Consider the following 25,937-nt stretch of genomic DNA (forward strand, 5'->3'; position numbering starts at 1 on the left):
GGTTTCTGCGGGTGATCCGGCTTCCTCCCACCATCCAAATGACAGAAATGATGGTTAATTGGTGACTCTAAATTGCCTTTAGGTGTGAATGTGTGAGTGGTTGTTCGTTTGATCGACGGGCGCCTCTCAGCCAGTGTCAGCTGGGTTTGGCTCCAACCCCTGCAACCCTGCACGGATAAGTGGGTATAGATAATGAATGGATCTGTTACCTGATACTCCTTAGTTGCAGGTATCTATAGAATTCATGTGTCCCCAAAGCATTATTTTTCTCAGATTCTGGAAACTGTCCAGCTCCCCCCTTTCTCCAAGGCACTCCAAGCTATAATTTACTTTAATGCCCATTGCTTAATCCCCTGGTCATACTGGTTTGAACTATGTACTATTTTACCCTATCTATTTTAATACATTTACATGTTCCTGATATACATTTTTAATATTTTAAACCACAAATATAACATACAGTATACATTGAAGTTTCATGTGACACCTTCTATGTTGTGTTTTCACAAAACAAGCTAGAATAAATCAACTGTGTACTCAAAAGCACAAATAAATGAGCGATACCTCTTGAATACAACATGTCATGTGACACCAGTAGTAGCACTATTCTCTGTGGTTGAGCAATTCAAAATGCGAGCGCAAGAGACTGGCCGTATCTCAAGATATCGACGGCCAGGGAGTATTTGTTCCAAAACAGAAGAACAGGCCAGTAAATGAGGTCTGACCGCCAGAAATCCCAACACCTGGCAAAGCAATCACAGAGTCATTGGTGGTAATCAACAGCCATGTCAACATTCCTGCAGATGTATTATGGTAATTTTGTGTTTTCAGGCAGTAAAAATCATACTTTTGGTGCCTTTGGTCAAACTTAAACAAATTACACCACTATAATTTATCTTTAATTGCTTTAACATACTTTATATCAGCATTTTAGCTGTTGGACTCTACTTGGTCCTTTAAATTTAGAAGGAAATGTTACAACCTGGCACTGTTGTTTGTTTTGGTTTGTATTTCATAAGCATATCATGTTAACCTGTCATCTTGTCATGCAAGGCTGCAAAAAACATTACACACAGCCACAAACAGAAACTTTTATTCGTCATATATAGCCATTAAACTTCCATTTTAGAATTGATGAATTTGACCGTCACCAAACGTCAACACTGCTTTAGATTGAGAACAAGAGAGAGATAAATATATTATTATTATAACAATCTTAAAGACAAGAGAGATGCCCTGCAGCTTCCTTAGTTTATGGACACATCTGTCCTTGTTTTCTGCCAGTACCCCATCCAGGCTCCCCGTTGCTCTCTGTTATTGTTGCTGGAACTCCAGCGTCCCGTTGATGACTGAATGTTCAACTTGTCTTTGAATGTTGAACCAGGCCTCTGAGTCTCGGCTTTTCCACCTTGACCTCCCTCTGTTTCTGAGTGGATGTTGCTTGCTCTCTTGTTTTAAATGTTTTAGAGCCCAGAGGAGCTCGCCCGTGAGCCGATGCCAAAGTGCTCAGGGATGCAGTGTTATTTGAGGCCAGCAAAGATGTTGCAGGTTGGCATGCAAGAACCCCATTTTGCATGAGTTTCACTTTGTTCCAGGGCCAATAGGATGCATGGAAGAGGTGGGGCAAAGTGGGCAGCCATCCCATCATTAACACTTGTGGAGCAGAAAATGAGTCATGCTTCCAGTCAGAGCTTAACTTGTTTTCCTGTTCACGGCTTATAAGTCTGCTCTTATTCACATGGCTGCAGTGAGACTTACGAGAAGCCACTCTCTGTTTTATAGAGCATAATTAAAGTGTTCTCTGATTAACCAGAGGAAGGACTCATCATAGTTTTAGTACAGAGGTTTACATGCTCCTGCTGTTATGCTGAGAGGCTTATGTACCTCTCCATCGCCCTCTCACACAGAGCTTTCTTTCTGAACTCGACCGGAAGCCTTTCAGAGCAATCCACAACATTTTCAGAACATAATCCTCTGCTAACTCTTCAAGAGTGCCATCACATCCACTCTCTCTCTCCCTCCACAAGGAACCAGCATTGAAACTGAGGCAATCACGGCCATTATTTGTCGACTGTTTTGCAGGTCTGGTAGCAGATGTTGGGGCTAAAGGGGAAAACATTTAAGGTCTGTGATTGATGATTTGGGGGTAATGAATCAAGCTTGTAACCATTTCAGAGTGCTGTCAGATCAGGCCTCGGCATGCTTCCACTTGAGAACAGCTGGCCCTGGAAACGGCAAAACCAGGAGCAGCGATCTTTTCTCCTCCTTTCATCTCCCCTTGTCTTCTCCTCTCGTCACTGGTTAACTGTCCCAGAAAGTCAGCGCACAGCTCTCCTCATGGACGCTGGGAAAGACATCAGCCGATGAATGAAGCGGACGATGGAGAGAGTAGATTTACTGTGTTGGGAGAACAAGTAAAGATCCAAGAGTAACCTCTCTTATCAAGACTTGGTGTCAGCAATGTCAAGTTCTTGACTGAAGATTTAGATTTTACTAAGAATTGTCACAAGTCTCACTCTCTGGAGCAACATTTTCAGATTGAACAAGTGGAAACTTGTCAGAATGTCAAGGGAACACAAAAAAATAAAGAATCATTAATATATAATAATAATTATTAGTTGCAGCCCTATTTGCAGTACATTGTAAATAAAAAAATGGATAAGCTTGAAACAGTAGAAAAAGTTGCCAACATGCAGCTGGCTTTAGTAGAAAATAATGACCCCCCCCCCCAGACCACTGTGTCAACAAAATGCTAATCAAATATGATTTAGAAATACTCAGTGATTGAATAGTGAAAGACATATTGGACATTTTGGAACAGAGTCAGACAATGATAGCCTTCTATTGTCTTCTTTTTTATGTGTAAAAAGTTTTAAAGGAAAAGTACACTGATACAGTACAGTGTTCATGCAGATGTGCACATGCAGAAATACATCACATATATCATAAACATGAGCGTCAGCATGCACAAACATACACACACGCAAAAGGGAGGTCATCCAGTAACCTTATTCCCCCTTTAAATGTTTAAAGCCACTATTCAACACATGTAACAGTTTAGATTATTATTGTGTAATAAGAACAAACAGCTGAAAGGACAAACAAGGCCAATCCCCGTGGAAGCAGAAACAATGTACCCTAAATTACAAACAGCGCAAAACACAGAACATTTTATTTTACAAAGCTCTGATTGGATGAAGGTTGTCAAAACAAAATCCTGTTGCCATGAAATGGTTTTTAATTTGCTCAAAGGAAATGTGGAGCGCAGGGCCCTCAAGTTTATTTGGCACGTTTACTGAATTAACTTTGTTTGTCTTTCAGGCCTGTACACTGGCTCCAGCACCCCCCATCACAGCGCCTCAGTGGAGCTCCTCTCTCCTACCCCTAACCCCTCCTCTGCCTCCGCCACTGACCTGACGTCCCGACAGCACCGACTGGACCGGGAACTCGGCAGCCCTCATCATCTGTCCCCACTGGCCGCCATGGACAGCACGAGAGACGGGTGAGTCCTCCGTGGATGTGTCACATGGATGTGTTCAGCCGTGGAGATGTGTCATACTTAGGGTCACTGTTGAGGAAGGAAAATTATGAATGTGTCAGAAGGGTGGGAAATATAAATATTAAATCTGGTTACATTTCCTGATTAATGAGTGGGAATTTCTCAGTCATGTAAGGCTTTGTCACAGTGTTGTCACATGACTAAAACTACTTCTGACTGGCCTCTGCGGTTAAACTCAAAGGGTTGTATGTGTGAGGTAAAGCCATGTGACATCGCGGTCTGGTGAGGTCAAACCTTTCCAGCTGAAGTTACAAAAAGCACTCAATGCGTAAAGATGAACAAGAGCAACATCTTCACTGAGAACAAGCCGCCCAAATGACAATACATTTACAAGTATCCAGATAACTACAATCACACACACAAGACACTTGAACTTTATACCTGCTGATAGTATTATGAGCCTCACACTGATTTTGACCCACTGTGTTTCCATTGTTTTCCACCTATTTATCATCCTGAATCAGGGCCGGCCCACAGTGCGAACCCACTTAGATCATGTTAGGTTAAGCCTCTCCGTCCTGCTGACAAACCCATTTGGCTTTCTCGCTGGAAACAAACTCAACTCCACAACCCCTGAGACATCCCTCATGGGAAGAGGGGCTGTGCCGGTCACCACGGGGTCAACGTGACACATCACCAGCTCTATTTCTGGCACTGGAATCAGTGTTCATAAGGTCCCCATCTCCACTGGATACAAAAGCGTCAGCGCGATGACCAAACCGCTTGGCCGGACATGATTCACGCTTTAATGAGAGTAAACTGTCAAAGCAGTGCGATAGGATCATCATTTGCTGTTTATGTTGTGAGCTGTGTTATCCTCAAATGACAAGAATTAACAAATTATCTCTGACAACATTACCAACCAATTCATATTGTACAAATCTACTGGTACAGACCTTCATATATTGCATAAGACACTTGGTGAGGGATCATACAACAGATACCAAACAATGAACTGCATTAGATTATGCCATCTTAAAAGATGATACATCTTCCAGATAATTGTGAAAATAAGTACAGCTGGGGATACTATTAAAGGACCAGCAATAAAACTTAAGACACTTAAGTGTTATTTAGCAAGTGTGCCAGTATTGCTACATCTTTGGCAAAGAAGAAAAAGAGTTTCTCCTCAGTCCTGTTTTAAGTTTCTTGTAAATGTCATGAAGAAAGAACCGACTGTAAAGAGAATACATTAATTACTGTACTAAAACACATTTTCAGAAAGCTGCCTCATTGCATTGGATACCACAGAGTATCCAGGAGTCCATGGAAACATCAGCTCATAGAAGTGTCTTGAGGAATATATCTATCTTGCTCAAGGACACTCCAGAAAGCAGAAATTAAACATGTCATGTATCTGTGCTGTTCTTAGTGTGTGCGTGTGCGTGTGTGTGTATGTGTGTGTGAGAGAGAGAGACAGCGAGGCACAGCATGTTTCCTATTAGTGCAGATGATTTCCCTAGAGAGCCAGCAGAGCCCCAGTGTCGTCAGGAGGCTCAGTGTGTACTGTACTAAACAATGTGCCGAAAACCAGGGAGGTAGAAAAGGAAAACAGTCTTTTACAGTTTAATAACATTGAGAAAGAGTGGATGGAATCAAGCATCATAAACCCTGTGTTACAAAAGTGATCGTGTTACATAAACACGCTTTCTTTTAACTCTGTGGTCTGCTCTTTGGGTGTCTGCGTGTGTATATGCACTTTTATGGGAGTATATACAGCATAGGTGTATGACAGAATGAGGTTTGATGGCTTTCTTACTCTTAAGAGCCACGCATGCATCCGTACTCATGTGTGCCTCCGTGTGTGGGAGTGTGTGTAAGTGAGAGGAGTTTACATATAGTAATCCAGGAAACACACATGATTGCGTGTGATTGGGGTGTGAGGCACAGCAGATTTCCAGCACAAACAGTGCAGCGAGCCGGCGCAGCAAAACCGTCTGGATGTAAACGTCCGAGCGCCGCTCCGAGACGTCAGGTCGGCCTGGAAGCATCTGGAAGGTGGTGTGTTGTTTCAAGCCTGGTAAGCAGGAGGAGAACCCTGTCTAAATTACCTTGCGGTTTAAATGCCTCTTTCTCGGCGGCACGCACAATTACCAGCACGGGGAGAGGAATGGAAAGTGAAAAGGACCTGACTAGGGGATGCTGTAACAGCAGCTACACAGGCAGGGTGACATATTGGATGTGAGATGTGGGTCTATTCCATTGGGTGCTTTATGAAGAACATCTGAACACTGTGTGAGTGTGAGTGCGGTGAGAATTCCCTTTTTGCACTTAAGTGCCCATTATGCCATAGAAGCAATCTCCCGTGTTCATGTATATCTTTACTTCCCCACCGTAACCGCCCTACATTCTTGTGACATGATGACAATGCTGCATTAAAATTGCAGCAGTTTCCAAATTTATGGATTTCATCACCTGAAAGTAGTCGTAAATGCGCACGCACGCACACACACACACAGTGGTGGCATATCTGTTCATCACACAGTGTGGACGGGGCGGGGCGAGGAATCAGAAAGCGATTTGTGGCAGGGGCCTACAGTGCAACTAGCCGGGCATGAAACGTCTACTCACATTTGCCTGAAGATGGAGCATTTGATTTACATGTTTAAAGCCTTGAGTATACAGGCTGCTGCCAAAGTCAATATCAGCGCCGCACTTGTTTTTCCCAAACGGTTTAGCAGGACATTAAACATTTTGACAAAATTATCAAACCAACTTGCCTCTAGTGTGGCAGCCTCTGACCTCATAGCTAAATGTGTTTACTCTGGCTCAAATGGGCCATTTAGACTCTTTTTACTTTGTAAATACCAGTGTCATTTTTCTGAAGCTAATATTAAAATATGCCAGTTAAAATACATTTGGCGATTGGCGTGGCACGAGTGCGTATGCGTGTGTGTGCGTAGGGCCTCTCTCATAGAGATGGCTGTTCCACCATGGCGGCCTGTGCTCACAGAGAGATGGGTGGTAAATATTGTCATTCACTGCTTCAGCCATATGTGGTTATATAATTGCGGAGGGGAGAGCCTACTGCCTTTACCTGCGTATTGATATTAGAGCCCCTCTGCAAATATTAGTCTGAGGTGGTTTGATATCTCAGCAGTGACTGACATGGGCTAATTGAATTAGAGTGGCGGCAGAGACGGCACAGAGCTACATTAAGAGCTCCTGCTCTGAAGGGGGATGTTCACAGCTTGTAGCTCTACACTGTCTGTCTTCCAGCCCATCATCATTCTGATCCAGAAAATGAGTGTCAATCTCACAGCACCAAATAAACATTTTTGAGGTAGTCACTCGTGACAGCATGTCACTCACTAATTTTGTGGTGCTGGTTATAAATGTCTAGTCTTGAATTAACCTGTCTACACAAACGGTTAATTCACAGAAAAGATTCAGATGATTTACTGTGAATATTCTTCCAAGAAGGATGGTGATTAAGGATGGATCACTTGTGTTTAAGGCAGTTATCTTTAGACTAACAGAGATTTCAGGGCCCCCAAAAATATCCCGAGCCCTGGCTGTTCTCTTCAGGCTGGGGCCTTCAGGGCTGGCTTAGCTTTAGCTTAGCTTTAGCCAGAATGCTGTAGTCTGTCTCTCAAGCACAGCTTTAGCTTGCTAACCAGAACCAGAAGCGTTCCCACCAGTCTGCGCCAAAGAAGCCCCTGTCATCCATCAGAGGGGCTTATTTGGTCGGCTACAAAGGGGGGAGATGAGAGGGGAGGCAGAGGGTGTTTGTGGAGGACGTAGGGTCTGTGGAAGACAGGGTATGATCCCAGCTCCCTAGTGTGACAGTTAGCTGCAGGTGAAGGAAGACGAACGAGGAGCAGAGTGGGACTGCCCATGAATCTTCAGGTTTCTTTCCATCCCATTGCGCCTCAGTACAAAGAGCCAAGACTCCCAAGGGCAGCTTTACTTTAACACAACAAGAGTGCATCAACTTGAATTAATGTTTCTGGACAATCGTTGCAGTCACAGTCCATGCACGCATACCTGAATACAAGTGATTTTGTCTGGACTTCAGAGCAGCAAGACCTTTTCATCTTCTGGCTGTAGCATTCCTAAGATCGGAGTTTAATCATGAACTTAAGTGCTGAACCAGATCTCTTTCCCACAATGACATCAGCTTTCCCATATTACTCACAGAAAAATTCACTGAGCCACTCAAGACACTGAGCTGTTCTCTCAGTGAGCAGTGTGAGGTCTCATAAACCATCTACTCATCACTTTAAAATTGTTTGTATTAACATCTACTCCTGACATTATCTTTATGCCCATAGAGGTCACTCTGCCATAATGGACAGCACACAAAGGTATTTTACATGTCTGTCCACGTTCTCCCTAACCTCTCAACCTTCTTACTATTTATTAAATATAGTCCATTAATCCTTAAAATCCCATCCAACTCAACCTTCAGGAATCAACAGGTCAGCGGTCAAATCACTCACTGCAGCAGGACAGGAGTGGGTGGGCTGTCTGGAAAAAGCGGAGTAGTGCAGAATGGTCAGTGAAGATGAATATCAGGAAAGAGATTAATATGGCATATGAAAGATTCCCCTCATACCTCGAGCCTGAGTAGCTAGCAAGCTAGAGACTAGCGAGAGCAGGGCTGGGGTTCAGCTGGCAGTGATTAGCTTATGATTCACTTTAGCTGCACATAGAGGCAGCTTGTAAAAATATGAACAGTATAACTGTTTCCTGAGTTTGTGCTGACAGCAGCTCCTGGGGGAATGCTGCTCTCTGCAGGAACACATGGCCACGCGCTGGGCCTGTGCCAACCCGTGGATTTGCCACGCTCGCTAACAGCTAGCGTCTCCAGAGCTGGACTAACACAAGGTGCCACACAAGCTTCCTCAATTTAGCAGGAGGTAGACACGGAGGTCAAGTGCAGTCCATGTACAGCTAAGCACTTGAAATCGATACCCAAATGAACATGTTGATGAGTAGAAGGCACTCCGAGAGAAAACCTCCAGTATAGAACAATTCTTTAACCACCTGTTACTCCCAGAAACATTTAATCCAGTCACCTAAATTTTAAGTTGTTTTTTGTTTGCTAATCCTGCATGAGATTTGTTTTCAAGTTGTTAAAAGAGGTATAGGGCATCTGTAGATCCTGCCATACAATAAAAATACTCCATTATGAGTAAATGTTCAGTGTTGCTTAGTCCATACTTTTACTTGTAGTAAAAAGTATTAGCAGCAAAATGTGCTTTTAATATAAAAAGTAAAAGTCTTTATTAGGTGGCAAAATAGCCACTCTCTGTGTAATATTTTTATAAAATGTAATGTAATAATATGTAATATTATTTAATAGTGGATTATTACTGGTGTAGCTGTTTGAGGTGGAGCTAATTTAAGTACTTTATATAAAGTTGGGTAGTGTAATCTTTAAGAATACATTGGATTTTATAAGCTTAATGGAGTAAAAGGTACAATGTTTACCAAGTATAAAGTTACATAAAATTGAAGTATTCAAGTAAAGTACCTCAAAAATGTACTTTCCACCACTGGTTGTTGGTATAATGGAAATTCCAGATTCAGATGACTACTCACATCTAATCCTATGTTCATTTGGCTCAAGGCAGCTAAGGAAAATGTAAAATAAATTCAGCTTTGGCAGGAATGCGTCGCAGCTTCTTGGACATCGTTTACCATCTCCCTTCATCAGCCACTTTCTCTGCCAAATGCCCTGCACAATGCCACTGCCAGCAACTGAGTGCTGGGCGGGAGCAGCAGGTCATATAGCAGGCTCCAGCCAGGCCAGCGGTGAGCAGTCATCTGAGGGCTCGGCTGCCTCCAGCAGCACTCTGTCATCACATTCATATAGCGCTTAGCGCAAACCATATGCTTCCAGAGCACAGCGGCAAATAGTAACACAGCAGCAGTTTATGTGTTGGCATTCCTGATATGCAGTCATGAGAGGGTACTAAGTAGCTGTTGAATATTTGGGGGTGGGTGATTGGCCAGCTCTGTGTTAAAGGCAGGTCTGTTGGCTATCAGTCTGGATTTGGACCTGATTGCTGTTCCATTAAGTTAATGTCAAGTGTACAGCATTAAGCCGTTAAATTAGTGGTCATTTTGAGTTTCTTGTTAACTTTAACTTTTAAGTGTCTGAATAAATACCAGACATGGTTCTTGCTGCTCCTGAGTAAAGTTATTAAAGTGATCTTATGAAGGCGAAACAAGACACCCATTAAATATCTCTCTTTGCATGATGACTGGAAACTGGGGAAACAGTTACCCTGGCTCTAACAAAATCCACCTACTAGCACCACCCCACCTCACTAATTGGCTCGTCATATATGTTTACTACGTACAACCTGCTTGTAGTTTTTGTGGATTAAGTAAACAGATAACATATTGGTTCATGAGCTTTAGAGATGCTGGTAGGTGGATTTTTACCATTTCCTTGCTCTAGCTTCACATTGATTGTACAGACATGAGAGTGGTATCAATTTAACCCTTGGCAAGAAAACAAAGAGTTTTTCTGAAAATGTCAAACTATTCCTTTATAGTGATTCAGTTCAGACTTGTTCCATGTTAAGGGCTTATTTAGACACGACATGAAAAATTGCCATCACATTTATGTAATGTGAGGCATGTCTGAAAGAGGTTTTACATTTCTGCTGCTGTTTCTACAACTGTGATGATTTTGCTGTAGGATCCCCCTTAAAATGTACAATGTAATTCTCCAAATATTTAGAAATCCCTTTATGTGCACACTTTACAGCCATCAACCACCATGATAACAGCATACTTCTCCTGTTAGACAATACGGTTTTGTACAGAACCTGGTCTCAGATGCTGCTGACAGCTTCTGTACAAACTCACTGAAGCGTGCTGCAGAGGTTTCATTTCATTCTGAAGGTTTTCGAGGATGAACTGTGACGCTAAATGGCGGAGTTACAGTCAGCTGGAATGATCGTAATATTTCACCATTTGATCTCCAGATTGTGGTATTCCCAGCGCACACAAAGAAAGCTTGCCAGTATGCTTCATTTAAATTGATTAGGTTGAGATTTTGTCCCTAAGTGTGATTTGAGACTGCTGTATCAGACCGTTGTTTAAGTGATCAGCATCCACAAAAATAAGCCGATGTGGAAACGTCAGCTGTTCTCCAGGCACTTAAGAGTCCACAAAGTTACAAACATGTCATCTTAATATTTCTTTTTCTCAGAAGTCATGAATGTAAACACTATTGTGCTTTCTTCTCTTAAGGCCATAAAGGCTGGGGTTACTGCAGTGGTGGGCAGTGTGTACAGGGGCGCGGGGGTGTTTCACTTGAATGCACGCTCTGCTGTTTGTTGACTTAAGATCATAATATGTGGTAGGACGACAATTACGTGTGGGGAGCCTAAGTTTCCACACGCCTGGAATGTCTCTTCTTCTGTGTGTTTAGGATTACTAACAGCTCCACTGGGTTTGCCGGAACAAGTCGTTAGCGGGCCGGCGTGTAGCCGTGTCTTCGAATTGGGATATCACAATGCATGAAGCATTCTATAAAGAAATTATTGAGACCATCTGGAAAGGGATGAATGATAGATCGAGAGGTTTAGAATGAACATTTCACCTACTTTTTCTGTGTCTCCTCCAGGGTGTCGGATCCCCTCCTGTCTCCGGGGATAAAGGGAACAGGGACTCCTCCTCCTCCTCCTCCTCCTCCTCTGGAGAAACAGCATGTCCACCCTCACCACAAGCCCTACTCTCACTATCACCAGCATCAGTCTGCCAACGACGGTAAGACTTGACCCAAGGATATCTGGCTGAATGTAACTTAACTTGTTTCAGGAAATATGTTTTGAAATTGTTGATTGGCATTTCAATTTAATATCCTACAATTTTTCCTGTTCCAGTTCAATCAGTAACATGTAGCCCGAGGATTACTTTTAAAGGACTTCCTATGAGAGATTTCACAGTGTCAGATCACTTGAATATACATAAGAACACCCTTGTGTCCTTTTTTAAAATGCTTACTGTAACAGGAGACTCACATGAAAGGCCTCAAACAGAGGAAGTTGTCTTTTAGAGCAGCGATACTGCCCTGTGGCTCTGTCAGAGCATTTTTAGGACGGGGAGAGATTAGAGTCATAGAGACAGAGTGGGGAAAACCACACGCCGGAAGCCTTTTCCCTGCGCTGAATTAGCCAACAAAATGCTGGCTCATGTATTCAGCTGTCTCTCAGCGCCTTAACATGACAGGCTCAGCTGTCACTCCCGAGCCGTTTTCCTAATGCCTTAAACACTGTTTTCCCTGTAAAGATCTACACATGGACGTCTCTCTAACCGCGCTGTGGTCAGGGAGTTGCGTAAAAAGCGCTCCAGGAAAGGCTGCTCTCCCATTATCGTGACTCCTGCGGTCCATTCTGAGTACAAACTGAGATGATGGGGACAAATGTTACATACTATGGGGCTGGCACAGTTAGCACAAGCACAAATATAGCATTGTCATAATTTGAGATCCACATCAGGTTTCAGCCGGATGGATCGGGCACTTACTGACCTTAGAAACAATTGCCCATAGACACATGGTGGAAGTCGCTCAAGTCTGGCTTCTATTTTTCTCCTCTCTTCCTCCTCCCTGCTCCTTTACATCATCCCCTCATTTCCTAGAATACCAAGGCAGCTTTCAGAGCTGCTTCCATTTTGGAGACTCCTACAGGATGGAGCAGACGGTCGGAGGCGTCCATGTCCCGGGAGATTCTCACTCCTACACTTCCCATCAACAGAATGGCTTCCACATGTCGACAAGCAACACAGGCACGGCAGGTGAGGACATTTTACCTAGAGCCTGAATGCCATCAGCAGATCACCTGATTGATTTCACCAAAGTGTTAAACAAACTGCACTTGATCTCGTCTGTCCCAGGCTTCAGCATGACCCAGGAGCTGCAAGGCGGCGCAGGGTGCCAGTTCTCTTCCAGCCCAGAGGAGAGCATTTTCTTCCAGGTGGGCAGCTTTGACCGTAGCCTGAGCCACATGTCCTCCGTCTACACAGAGACATAGAGCAACACTGGAGCCGGGCACGCTTCACCACACCTACTCTGCAGTCCTTCCACAGCCGTCTTAACACACCTGGATCACCTCTTCCCCAGCTCCTGTTTCTGGTTCTTTGTTTTATGCAAGATATGGGTCACACATTAAATCAGAGTAATTTATAGCTTCTTCTGACCTGCATAACTGCCAGATGAAACAGACATAAAGACGTTTGGAAGTCAGTTTAGTATACTGCCGTGTGATTAACTGTTTACCTGGAACTATATGAATGGTCAAGATGTAAACGGCACTAATAATCCGAATAGGTAAGAAGAATAGTGGTTCCCAAACTGTTTTGCTTGTGACTAATTAAAACAACAATGTCACGTCACTGGTTGCATGTTTTCCAGATGTTACCAATTGATTTTCTACCCCCTTGTCTTAAAAATTATCCTTTAGAAAATAGGCAAAGATTTGAGGTATTGTCTGCGTTTATATGCTGTTAAAGGGTTGCTCAGCTGATTATACACATGAAGCTCAGTTTAATTGTCAAGAGGAGCAGTACTCAGCCTGTGAAAACAGTTGTATGTTGTCTCCTATGGGAGCCTGTGGGAGCTTTCCGATAACTACTCACATTAAATAAAGGAATGACTCAAGTCAAATAAATGACCCTTTCTTATCAGTAAAGAAAAAGAAAGCTGAGGAAATCAGATTTTTTTTCGCCGTTCAAATAGCCATGCTCTTCATTTCTTAGGTTCAGAATTACATTTATTGGCCAAGCACTCATCATGTACAAAAAAATCTGACTTGGTGACACTGGTCCTAAGACGCTCAACAGTACAATCAGATCAAGCTCACACAATGTTTTTAGCTTCAATATTTCTATCTTACTGAAAATTGTTCTTTGAACTGCGTGTAATTACACCCAGAGCAACTTAAAACTGGAGTCGAACTCCTTGGATGTGTACACATAGTTGGCCAATAAAGCAGATTCTGATACACAAACATCAAACACTACAAAACTCCTGAATAGAAATGAAATGTCCTCTCCCTCCTCGTCGTGCTTTCTCTCTCTAATCTACATCATTCAATCTATTTTGACTGAAGTGTAGAAAAGAATATATCACGTTGCCGTGTTGTTTTAACAGTGGGGGAAAAAAATGTTTGCATTTCTGTATTTTGTTGTTAAGTGGGGTTTTTTGCCTTTTGGATTTATCTCTGGAGGAGGGTTTGAACTCAGTAACTCTGCGATAATGCAGAAAAAAACCAACCTACTTATTAATATGTAAAAAATGTACAGTTTGTTTACAGCAATCGTTTGAATGTTTGTCATTTCTCAATTTAAGAAATAAATAACTGAATGATCACACAGTATCTGTTTTCTGATATGTATTTGATGCTCCAAAAAACCGCAGAAAGTACTAAAATCGTTCACATTAGTTGTACATGTCTGTAAAGGTTAGTATTAGACTGTAGAGCTAAACCTGCAGTTAATAATGAGCACCATAAGAAAAACCTCCGAGCTGTGAGCATGTTGCTCCCTCTTGTGGACGCTGGCAAGCACTGCAGTTACAGGAAACTGTCTCATATCTGCTTCTTCTTGTTGAGGTAGCTCTGATGATAGAAGTTACTGAAGAGGATGATGAGGGTGAAGCAGTACGTAAACACAAACAAGTTCATGGACTTGGGGAAGTCGCACTCTGTGAGCAGGTTGTAGCCCGTGTGTATCAGGAACAGCAGGAACTGCAGCTGGAGGGGCAGTCGGGGGGAAAAGGTTCAGATCAGCTTCGTTCACAAACACCTTGTATGCACATTCACAATCCTTTTTCATTCAGAGCAGGGGCCTCTCACCAGTTGCAGGGACGTGAGGTATCGCTTCCACCACAGGTACTTCTGCATGTGAGGGCCGATGGCAGCCAGGCCGTAGTAAAAATACATCACAACGTGTACGAAGCTGTTGATCATGCCGACGAAGTACGCTGCAAGGATGTGATACAAACAGAGGAACATTCAGGCCTTTTGAATGTTCTCAAAATCAATTTAAGTCATTTAAATTAAAAAATGCAGTGAGTGTGGTAGCCTACAAGTTTTAACTTTGAATAATATAGAGTGTGATGCAGCAGACACACAGTAGAATGACACAATCAGATGTTTTGTTAATATTACAGTTTAGTTTCAGGGGCTGAAACAACATCTATGCGATGCACCAGAGAGCATCTGAACACTAACATGATGTAGAATATGAAGTAATGAACTTAAGGAGGTTCTTTTTATCCATTTTTACAACCAACATCCAGCCAGCTAGCTGTTTAGTTGAAACAATTGGTCTCTTTTGTGTGCTTTTGGGTTATTTGTTCAATTTAAACATCATCTTACCCTCACACAAACACGCCTGTAACTCATTAGAGGTTGTTTCTAATACGTCACTATCTGGTGATCCTGGGGACACAACTGAATGTCTGCTATCTTTGGAATGAAATCCGTCGTGTTTAAAGATGAATGAATTGACTTACCTACTATAAACCTGTTTAGCGTCTGATTATAATCAAACCCAAGTCTCGCTGAAGGGCGTTTCCATAGGGAGTGTACAAATCCTATAGTTAAAGGTATAATTCTATAGCTAACTTTTCTGTATGTGGCACAAATTCAAAGTCCATTTGTTCCTACCGAAGACATACATTTTTAAAAACATCTCCGAAATATACATTAAAATATACTTGTTTTTCATTATGCACCAAAATACCAAAACAGATTCGTTCTATGTGAAAACCTACTGTAAACCAGTTTCACTTCTGCGTTTTTTTTTTAGGGAGTAGACAAATCCTACAGTTAAAGGTTTCATTCTATAGTTATTGTTAATTTATAGTTTTATTATAAAAGACCAAAACTAACCTGTCTATGGTACTTAATTCATTTTCCATTCATTCCTACTGAAGACATTTAAAAACATCTCATAAATATAGTTTCGTTAAAAAATACAAATTCATTTCAGCAGCTGGGCACTGAAGTTTTTAGAAAATCTTACTCAAACAGGATAAAATAGTGTATTTGTTGGGGACCATTTTCAGCTGTGGATTAATACACATTTGGGGCCCTGGTGAGCCAGCAGCAGTCCATGACTGTGCATTGATACAATAATCAGTAACTATCAATGATGAATTGAAGGGGTGGTGATGGAGCAGTGGATAAAATACATGCCTTTGGTGTGAGAGACCCGGGTTCAATCCCCCACTGTAACATGTCCACTAATGTGTCATGTACAAGACACTTAACCCTAGTTGCGCCAGAAGCGTGCGACCTCTGACATATAGCAATTGTAAGTTGCTTTGGACAAAGGCGTCAGCTTAAATGTAATGTATAAATTTTGGGTATTTTTATTATGTACACAAAATTTGGCTCCAATTGACATTATTTTCCAAAGAAACAGTGAACCTTGAACGCATTTAACGAGAACGCACTGACATTCAAATATTTAAATGGTGAACAGCGAAGTGAAGCTGGTACAGAGCGGGGTCTACACTCTGGTGACAGAATTAAACAGCTGACGTGAGCTTCGAGATGCCTCACAAACTCACAGTCTTGACAAAACAAGTGTCAGTTCTAGCCACAACCTCCAATATTCGCGCTTTGGCCGTTAGACCTGTGTTTGACGTCGTAACAATAATAATGAAAAGGAGTCCCCACCGTTTACAGCCCTGGATTTGTTAGCAACATGAAAAATCACCAGATTTATCCTCCATGCACAACCTCGTGCTCCTATCTGTTTTTTCTATCAGCATCATCACAGCACTAGCTCACAAAAACTTCACAAATAGTTTACTTACAGTCTCCGCCGGCCACATACTTGACTCCTGCCCACCAGTTAAAGATCATGGTGCCGTGGTGGTAGACATGAAGGAAGGTCACCTGACTGCTCTTCTTCCTCAGGATGAAAAAGATCTGCTCATAGAGAGGAGCAGATTAAACTGTTACAGTTTTCAACTTGGCATTCTTACACCTCTTCTTTCACTGAAACTGCAAATGTTGTAACAAACATGTACCGTGTCACTGAGCTCTATGACCTTGGAGAAGAAAAACCACCAGCAGACACTGGCCATCTGGAAGAAGAAAATAATGGAGAAAGGTGGGTTTTACACATTATTCATTTAAATAACTGTATGTTTTATCTTACCACTTGCACTGTCGGCTACACTGTAGTATTATTTTCCTGTGCATTATGTTCTAAATGTGCACACACAGTGTCTAAATTAATCAAGTAAAACACTTGCTTACCCTCATTGCCAGCGGGCTGTTGCTGTAATCTACAGGCTCACAGGAGAAGCTGTAGTTTGACAGCCTGGATGTGACCAGGAACTGGTAAATATTCAAACAATTACTTAATGAAACAACACACCACCAACATCAACATACATTTCTAAGAGGAAGCAGCAGCTATGAGAAAATTAAAAAAAAGACATTTTAGACATATTCACACCTGGAAATTGATACGGAATATTTCCATCATGACTGTTGCTCTTGATTGATTTGGTTTTGCTTGTTAATGCAGGACAGAAAGCAGCACAAACGCACCTCGTAGAACATGTAGGCAGACAGGCAGACCATGGCAAAGTTGTAAACAATGAGAACGGCTTTCAGGTCAACAGGTTGTCTGTTTTTCATCAGGCGGGGGCCGAACCAGACCACACAGAGGTAAAGCAGGAAGATGATCGACACCGGGATGGGGGAGTAGACCAGCAGCCACGGGTCCGTCCTCTTGTCTGAAACATGAGAGGGCTTTGCGTCAGGGCCTTTTAGACATTAATTACAAATGAACAAATACATTACAGGGCACATCTGTGGCTTTTATTACAAGTTTTAAGAACTGCCCTGATTCCCCCCAAACTTCCAGCACTTATTACAGATGCTTTTGGATTCAGTCTCTGCCAGGTTTTTACAGTTTTCCTTGTTCCAGTTCAGCTCAGATGACCTGTTAATGTGTGCAGTTTAAACCAGCTCCTGATTCGAAAAGCATAACATATTTATTACATTAGGGCCTACACAAAGTAAAATGGCAGTTCTTCTCTGATAATCAAAAGGTTCCTCTTCCTCCTGCTCCGGTATTTCCACCACTGTTACAAGATAATGTCATTTAAATAATGGCTTGGTGGCAAATCATGTGACAACCACAAAGAGGTCATTGTGAAAGGGGGAGCACATCTGCAGCTCCCAGCTCCCACACGCTGAACACACATGTATAGGCTTGTTCTCCAGACGGGGAATCTCTTCTACAACTCGCAGGAACTGACATGAACTGACATGAACTATATATGTGTGTGGGGGAGCTGTCATCATCATACCTCCATAGTCCACCATCCTCTGGTGTAAAGATACGACACTTTGCCAAGCAGAAGCCATCTGGAAGACATAAAGAAAGTGAACGGCTGAAAGGAGGAACACACTCAAAGCAGCATTTTTAAGACAAACATCTACTCACTGATGCGCACCTTGCAAGCGGTGTTGCAACACTAAACGTCCGCGGCGACGCCGGGAGAACCTTTGAACACAATCTGGCAAATAAGTATTAGCAAAGTTCAACTTGCAGCACTCCCTGCTGCCAGATCCAGGTAAATCCAAACCCTGAGACAGATGAGTGAACAACCGAGGCAGGGCGGCTGCAAGGGGCTTCACTGCGGCCAAGTAAACCAAAAGAGCACTGACCACACTTCCAATACGCAGTTGTCTTCCACCTGGGTAGATTGAATGACAGTGTAGAGAGAAGTAAGATTTGAATCACTTCCTGGTTTTTTCGTCGCTTTGGGTTTGGTTTGGAGGTTGTTGACACAGCAGGGGGCGCTGTTCCCTGCTATAATGTGACAGACTTTCATTGTTGTGAACTTCCTTTTCATTAGGTGTGGTTTGTATAGTTCCATGTTTTTAATTATATAGGGTTTTTTTATATAAAAAAACAAAAGCACCCTCTTATCCATTAAGGGATACATATAGACCTGTTTGACATTATTAAAAAGGAAATGCAAGACTACAAATCAGCCAGTCACTTCAGGGTATTAGGGGGAAAAAATATTTGCATTAGATAAAGACAAATCACAGACCAGAGTTCAACGCAGAAAATGCTCCTCATAAAAAAAAACCTTTAATCCAGGACCGGGACTTGTATCCATGCAGCCCCCCTTAGATTCTTACAGCTTCTGTAATACTAAGCAATCAAACTTTCAAAATTCCTCTTTGTATTCACATTCCTAAAACAAGTTGTCTGTCTCATTCCATGCACTAAATAAAACTTCAGATTGTGTAAAAGCCAGTTTTTCTAAGAAATCTACAATACATTCTCTGTGGTCTTTAACTAGGTATGTCCCTTGGTATGACCCTGTGACACACCAGGTTATTACAAAAAATTATTCTATAAAATTCTATTTCTATAAAGTGAAATTAGTTGGCAGTAACAAGAAAGAACATCATTATAACATGGACAACCTGGTTTTAGTCTTGTGTCTGGGCTTTATTATCCAAAGTTACTTTCTCTACAGTATTTATTATAGTGATAAACACAACAAATATCTTACATGCTGCTTGTAAAACATTAACATTAAACGACAGCTATAAATGTTAGAATGCCACACATCATAGCAAGACATGTCATTACAGAGAGCATCTGACAACTAAGATGGAGAATATGAGCTTATGAGCTTAAAGAAGTTGTGTTCATTTTTACACACACATTTCAATCTGCTGCTTAGTTGCATCAGTTGGTCTCTTTAGTTTCTTTTCCTGTTTTATTTCAGTTGAGTGCTTTTGGGTGGTTTTGCGGCTTAAACATCACCATACCATCACACCACCACACCTCCCACTCATTGGGGTTATTTCTAATACGTCACTATCTGGCTATCCTGGGGACACAACTGAATGTCTGTTATCTTTGGAATGAAAACAGTCGTGTTTAAAAGATGAATGAATTGATTTTTGCAGTACTTGTTTTTCCATTATGCACCAAAATACCAGAACACATTCCTTCTATGTGAAAACCTAATATAAACCTGTTTTTCTTCTGATTATGATAAAGTCTCGCTGAAGGGCGTTTTTTTATAGGGAGCGGACAAATCCTATAGTTAAAGGTTTCATTCAATAGTTGTTATTTGATAGTTTTATTATAAAAAGACAAAAACTAACATGTCTATGGCACTTAATTCAAAGCCCATTCATTCCTACTGAAGACATACATTTTTAAAAACGTCTCAGAAATATAGTTTCATTAACAAATAAATCTAAATTGTAGCACATGGGCACTGTAGTTTTTAGAAAATGTTTCTCAAACAGGAGTAGATGGTGTATTTGTTGGGGACTATTTTCAGCTGTGGATTAATACACATTTGGGGCCTTAGTGACGCAGCAGCAGTCCATGACATATGTGGAATTGATTCAAAAGAAACTACAATGCCTGTGTAGGAACATGTCACCCAGTGCAAAAAAGCCTGGCCTGTTTATGTTTTTTTTAATTGTGTTTGGACAACAGTGGAAGTCAATGGCTTGTTAGTAGATCAATTCATTGTGGGTTAGCTATGTATTAAGCCGACGTGAAATTACTGCAATAAATGTTAGGATGCGATCCAGGTGCAACTTCATAGAAAGATTAGCTTTAATATAGTGGTAAAAACATGATCCATTGTGAGGTAATTACAAATCAAAGTACACTGTGGAGGCAAAGTCCCTACGGGCATATCAATATACAGATTGTTATCATTTCATAACAATTTTAAAACGGACCTCGTTAACAACATTTAATGGCATTTTGTATTCCCAGAGAGAGACCAAAAGACCACAATAATACCTAAATGTGGCAACATGGGGAGGGGGGGGGGCTTTAACAATAAGACACATGTGCATAAAATGGCACCATGTAGGACTTTCACACACAATCAAGAATCTAAGATTCCTGTTTAGCTGTCTTGAAGAAGGAGCTGAGGGAGAGCTGCCTGCTGCTGCCATTGGCTGCACTCAGTTTGGGTTTTTTTGAGGTCTGTGGTTTCTTTATGCCGGCGTGCTTTTGTCTTTTTCCATCCTAAGGCAAACGATAATGGTGGAAACTGTTATTAGTTTAAGATTATAGATTTATGTAAATTTTTGTAAAAGATTATGAAATATAAATATACAGAAGTTCCTACCTTAGAAGTTTGTTCTTTCTGACTGTCCCCTGAATCACAAAGCTTCATAATCTGCAGGAGAGTTAACAACACACCCATTCATGGATTGTTCACACAGACTGCACATGCACAGATGAGGACACTCACTCCTGCTGTCACATCTTTCTAAAACAACAACCAAATAAAACTGCCCTTCATATCTGTGAAACTCAATTTAATAATCCCGTAACATGACACCAGGGAAACTACAGCTAAGTGCCTCTATACACCAGCCTGCTGCTGCAAAAGCACGCTTTCTGTGACTGCTGACCTCACAGCAGGGCTTCACACACACTGTGTAAACAAAATAAAAACCTTTTTCACTCCTGTGGACACTGCCGCTTCCTGCAGAGCAGATCTGGTGAGCCACTGCACATTTTCAGTCTGCGTTTGTGTGTCACCGTCCTTCAAACACACACTGTGAACTGCATACGTCTGGCGGATGTGGGAGAAGATGTGAACCACCTACAAACAGCCAATCAGTGAGCCATCAGAAGGTGGTTACACAGCTACAGAAAGAGTTTGTTTGCACATAAAAGACAGTTAGTAGACATCAAGCTTACCTCTCCCACATACTGGAGGAGGCTTTCAGTCAGAGGCGTTCCCAGTATCCTGCTGATCTCAGCACACAGCGCCTGCTTCTGTTTCATCTCAGTGTTCTTCTCCTCCAGCACAAGACTGGGAAACTCCCACAAGCCTGCTAGCAAACCTGTCAGTGCACAAACACACACACACACACACACACACACACACACACTTAAAGTATAACACCTCAACAGATTGGGTTGTTGTTGAATTGTATATTTAATTTAATTGAAGCTTTATTTTACTCTATTTGTATTAACATATTCCATTCAACGATTCAAATAGGGAAGTGAAAAGAAAACACCGCCACCACAAACAGATGGGGATCCACTGCAGGCACTGACCTTTGTTTGGTCTCTGTGTGAGCAGGTACTCGTCCTCTCCCTCCTCTCCAGGTCTAATCACCACACAGGTCAGAGTTCGCTCAACTCGAGGCGGCTTCTTCGCCGGCTTTCTGGGGAAGTTCTGAACGCCTAGCTCGTCGTCCCAGGGCTCGGTGGGACACAGCGGACATGTCCTGCTGTTCACTGAGGGAGAGGAGAAAGTACTTTGATGACTGCACAATGGTCTGAGAGGTATGAGGGAGCGATGAGGACTCAGGACACTTACTACAGTCTTCTATATCAGGCAGGGTTGACAGCTTCCTGTCCCGCTTCGCCAAGAGCTTCCTGGAGTTGTTCTCTTGTTTAACGTGAACCTGCACATTTACACACAGTTTAAGAATACCATTGTGTACAATCTAGTCCAAGGCATTAATAATCTGTTAACATCTTCAGCGTTTACATTAACATCACTTGTTTAGCATTTAGGTTGCTTTTTACCTTGTAGTAAGAGTGGCAGAGAGACTGTACAGGACACTGGCTGCACACTGGTCCTTTAGGGGTGCAGACTCGGGCTCCTAGCTCCATCATGGCTTGATTAAAGTCGCCGGGTCTCTCAGGGTCCACCAGTGAATTGGCTAGACTCCTGAAATAAAGAAAATAACTGTATCTTAAGACTATATTTGGAGTAGTCTTAGTTGAAACTTCAAAATCACATGAAACGCTTCATTTTCAAAGTTCAGAGAGCAGCTGAAACAAAACAAAAAAAAGGTCAAACTGAAAGTGAACTGCAATATTTGGTACAAATTCAACAATTAGGGGTGCAAGCTTAGAGAGCCTGTAAAAACTGTCTCGACTAAAATGCCTTCTGGATTCATACCCAAGTCCAGTTTTCTGTTATATATTTTGAGTATCATTCCTCCATTTTTAAAACAGCATCTAAATATCGTCAAACAAAATCCTAGCCGACAAATCTTACTCCCCCTGCAAAGGATGCTCAACGGGTGAAAAAACAACATCACAGTGACATTAAAGTAGGTGCTGGAATCAAAGTCAAAATGCAGATTCCTTGAGGACATTAGTTTAATCTCACCAAAGCGCCTCTGTTACTGCAGGACTTGTGCTGTCAGCTCCAATGGCCCTCATGCGACACAGCACCCGAATCACATTGCCATCCACAACTCCAGTAACCTAGGCAAAAGAGACCTTTTCAGTCATCAGTGTTAAACGAGACAGTGCAGCTAACAAGTGTGGCGTTGTAGCTGTGGTGCAGATGTGCGTGTGCTTGGGTGAGTGTGTGTGTGATGACCAACCTGGCCCAGTGCAATAGAGCCTATAGCTGCAGCAGTGTAGCGTCCCACTCCAGGCAGCTGTTTCAGCAGGCTGTCAACTGTGCAAGGCATCTGTCCCTTAAGCTCTTGCGCCACCTAAAACAGACCAGTAACACAATGAACACCCCAATGTTTCTGTTACAGACTAGTAATTATTAAACACAATTTTAAGGGGTGAGTCACAAGTTTACAGTAAATGAAGAACACCGAACACGGCATACTAAAATTTATATGTCACTGAAATGTCTGATTCAGTCAAAGCAGATTTACAGAGCACAGACCTTCAGAGCTCCTTCATGAAGTCTTTTCCCCCGGGAATAGTAGCCAAGGCCCGCCCACATCTGATTCACTTCCTGCACATAAATGAAATCACTAAATGTGATTTGAAATCAACACTATTTTAAAATCAACGTCATCTTCCGTGACTGCTTTTTAGTAATCACCTCTAGCGTAGCACCCGCTAGATCCTGCACTGTGGGCCACCGCTGGAACACAGTAAAAGAAAGAGTTAAAATGACACGTCATGCATGCAATACATTGATTACCTTTAATTTCTCACGAGGACTGCAGGTAATGAACACCTCAAAGACGCCTACCGTCATCCATTTGTTGTAGTAGTCTATTACTGTGGCAACTTGGGTCTGCTGCAGCATGATTTCTGAAACCCACACTAAAAAAAAAGAGAGAGAGAGAGAGAGAGAGAGATTTACATCTGTCTCGTAAAGGTTGTCTGCAGCAGTTATACAGGAAGTTGACAAGAAAATACTTCCTTACCCCCATATGTCCTGATGTTGGCGTCTGACTCCGTCACAGCCTGTAGAAAAAATACAAGGAGCCAGTCAGTCATAAACGTCAGCAGTAATTATCAGTGTTGTTGGTGCTGATAACCAAATGATAATACTGTTTGAACAAAGACAACAACAATTACTTTTTTGATTGTATTGCACAGCCATAGTATACATTACTTTGACCATGCAATTCCAGTTTTTTGTTATCTCACTGTTGGAATTTTTTCTTTTTCTACCTGTACAGCAAACAACAAATTCAGAGACTAATAATAATAATAAAACCACCAAATGTGGTGTTAAGTGTAAGTGACAAAAGCATCCATGTTCAAATAAAAAAGCGAGTTTCATGTATGCTGCAGTAACCATATCTGTGAACCAAACTTATTACAACACCTCCTGTACTTTCAGAATGGTATTTATATTATTAAAGATTTTCTTTAACAACCAACTATGTGTCTAAAAAAAAAACTGTTTCTTGTCACAACCAGTGAAAGAAATGCTTCTCTTTACCATTGTCCTCCACGGCAGCTCTCTCTTGACCTTGTCGTACCAGTTGAGCAGCTGAGACCGCAGCAGCACAACATCAGCAGGGTCATGGAAAGTGTGGTATGTGGACGGTGAAGAGGCATTCGTTGTTTCCTCTGGAAGGCCAAAAACATCATTCTCATTCAAACTAAACATCTCCCAAAGAAGGGAAATCCCACTTATGTTCAAGCAATAAAATATATCAAATACCCCTGAATGGTTCAGATGTTATATGCTGAGCGGAGAACACAAAATAGGTGAGGTAACAAGATACAGGGGGTGAATTCCTAGTTCATCACTGCTTTATAAGGTGAAGCTCCATCTGAAATAAGTTGTTTTCCCTTACTCCCTGTAGAAGTGTGACATCTGACATGACAGGTGAGCCCTGATTATAAAGTTTGGTTTTCTAGATGTGCCTTTAGATTGCTGTGGTAATTTCTATAGCTTTATAATTGACTACATAGTTGAATGAAAACAAACAAAAAATGTAGAAATGTACACATTACAAGGGTAGTATTTACAGTTTGGCTGCTGTATTGGACGCCACTTCTATTGTGTTCCTCTCCAGGTGATCTCTCTGTGGGTTCAAAAAGTACACTTAGGCTTTACGTGAATCTAAGGTAGGCTTCAGGGATGTTTGCACACACAGCGATAGACAAACTCTGTGCTTGGTCATGTTCCCTATCGTACTAATGTGGATAAATTACATTAGGTGCCCAGAGGTTTGTGCTTTCATATAATAACGATAATTTCTCTAACATTACGGTAACGTAGCTATACCTTCTTTCACAGCTGTCTTTGACCTCTTCCGCTTTCTTTTTGCTGTTTCTACCATCTCCAGTCCGGCTCTCTTGCCTTTGTGCATAGCTGGACGTAACCTGTTTATAGTTAAATATCTTATGTAATAGACTTATTTCATTTCTCTGCACACAACGCGTGCCTTCATGTTTACTTCCCTGATTTATTTTGGCTCCCGCCACGTTCAGACCTCCGGCCGCTGCTTCTCCAATCCGCTGCAAGGAAACAGGGGAAGTACGTGAAACGTCATCTCCGGTGGGAGGGTCAACATCAATATGACGTAGGTGCTCTCCGTGGGTGCTACTGTGATGCCGACCGGTGTCGAACGCGGCATTTTTCTCCGAGTTCACAAGTAGGAAATCCGACTTCAAGTGGTGTTCCAGGATAGTTTTTCTAGTTGGAGATCGGAAATTTCCGAGTTCCAAGTTGACTGGAACGCTGCATAATATGTTGCTTATTATTTACTATCGTTATCGATCGATGGATCTTATCTTAAAGAGCTCATAGTACCTTACTACCTTACTATCTTAGAGAGCTCATAGTACCTTACTACCTTACTATCTTAAAGAGCTCATAGTACCTTACTACCTTACTATCTTAGAGAGCTCATAGTACCTTACTACCTTACTATCTTAGAGAGCTCATAGTACCTTACTACCTTACTATCTTAAAGAGCTCATAGTACCTTACTACCTTACTATCTTAGAGAGCTCATAGTACCTTACTACCTTACTATCTTAGAGAGCTCATAGTACCTTACTATCTTAGAGAGCTCATAGTACCTTACTACCTTACTATCTTAGAGAGCTCATAGTACCTTACTATCTTAGAGAGCTCATAGTACCTTACTATCTTACTATCTTAAAGAGCTCATAGTACCTTACTACCTTA

At 41.9% G+C, this 25,937-nt stretch overlaps 3 protein-coding genes and 1 long non-coding RNA gene across 9 annotated transcripts in view; 1 reads left to right on the forward strand and 3 right to left on the reverse strand.

The window, feature by feature from the left end:
* Positions 1-13,714, forward strand: part of LOC119900836 (zinc finger protein GLIS1) — a 70,660-nt gene extending 56,946 nt beyond the window's left edge. For all 3 annotated transcript variants that reach the window (XM_038716107.1, XM_038716106.1, XM_038716108.1), the window contains 4 exons: positions 3,322-3,502; positions 11,148-11,290; positions 12,164-12,319; positions 12,419-13,714. In XM_038716107.1, the coding sequence (XP_038572035.1) occupies positions 3,322-3,502; positions 11,148-11,290; positions 12,164-12,319; positions 12,419-12,555 (617 nt within the window). In that variant the 3' untranslated portion in view covers positions 12,556-13,714. The remainder of the gene's footprint in view (positions 1-3,321; positions 3,503-11,147; positions 11,291-12,163; positions 12,320-12,418) is intronic.
* Positions 1,078-11,239, reverse strand: LOC119900841. Its single transcript, XR_005444111.1, has 3 exons — positions 11,128-11,239; positions 3,414-3,568; positions 1,078-2,397 (listed from the first exon to the last, which is right to left on the reverse strand). It is a non-coding gene; the product is annotated as an uncharacterized LOC119900841 (long non-coding RNA).
* A 185-nt stretch (positions 13,715-13,899) lies between the features above and the next one.
* On the reverse strand, positions 13,900-18,161 carry LOC119900839 (elongation of very long chain fatty acids protein 4-like). 2 transcript variants are annotated; one of them, XM_038716112.1, is made up of 8 exons: positions 18,009-18,161; positions 17,862-17,919; positions 17,095-17,282; positions 16,798-16,878; positions 16,566-16,622; positions 16,350-16,464; positions 14,377-14,504; positions 13,900-14,274 (listed from the first exon to the last, which is right to left on the reverse strand). In XM_038716112.1, exons 2-8 carry the CDS (start codon positions 17,917-17,919, stop codon positions 14,110-14,112), a joined length of 792 nt encoding a protein of 263 aa, XP_038572040.1. In that variant the 5' UTR covers positions 18,009-18,161; the 3' UTR covers positions 13,900-14,109. The 2 variants fall into 2 exon arrangements, with proteins under 2 accessions (XP_038572040.1, XP_038572041.1); XM_038716113.1 differs by having other exon boundaries at positions 17,999-18,148.
* Positions 18,162-18,177: 16 nt separating this feature from the next.
* LOC119900837 (adenine DNA glycosylase-like) lies at positions 18,178-25,230 on the reverse strand. 3 transcript variants are annotated; one of them, XM_038716111.1, is made up of 16 exons: positions 25,029-25,181; positions 24,770-24,825; positions 24,234-24,364; positions 23,710-23,749; positions 23,532-23,605; positions 23,379-23,420; positions 23,217-23,288; positions 22,918-23,031; positions 22,698-22,795; positions 22,106-22,250; positions 21,894-21,981; positions 21,629-21,811; positions 21,263-21,408; positions 21,015-21,164; positions 20,682-20,732; positions 18,998-20,578 (listed from the first exon to the last, which is right to left on the reverse strand). In XM_038716111.1, exons 3-16 carry the CDS (start codon positions 24,234-24,236, stop codon positions 20,444-20,446), a joined length of 1,341 nt encoding a protein of 446 aa, XP_038572039.1. In that variant the 5' UTR covers positions 24,237-24,364; positions 24,770-24,825; positions 25,029-25,181; the 3' UTR covers positions 18,998-20,443. The 3 variants fall into 3 exon arrangements, with proteins under 3 accessions (XP_038572038.1, XP_038572039.1, XP_038572037.1); XM_038716110.1 differs by lacking the exons at positions 18,998-20,578; positions 24,770-24,825 and adding an exon at positions 18,178-18,251 and having other exon boundaries at positions 25,029-25,230; XM_038716109.1 differs by lacking the exon at positions 24,770-24,825 and having other exon boundaries at positions 25,029-25,228.
* Positions 25,231-25,937: the final 707 nt, after the last annotated feature.

Source organism: Micropterus salmoides, unplaced genomic scaffold (genome assembly GCF_014851395.1).
Source record: "Micropterus salmoides isolate LMB-PRFRI ecotype aquatic unplaced genomic scaffold, ASM1485139v1 Ms_hic_scaffold_13, whole genome shotgun sequence".
Classification (NCBI taxonomy): domain Eukaryota; kingdom Metazoa; phylum Chordata; class Actinopteri; order Centrarchiformes; family Centrarchidae; genus Micropterus; species Micropterus salmoides.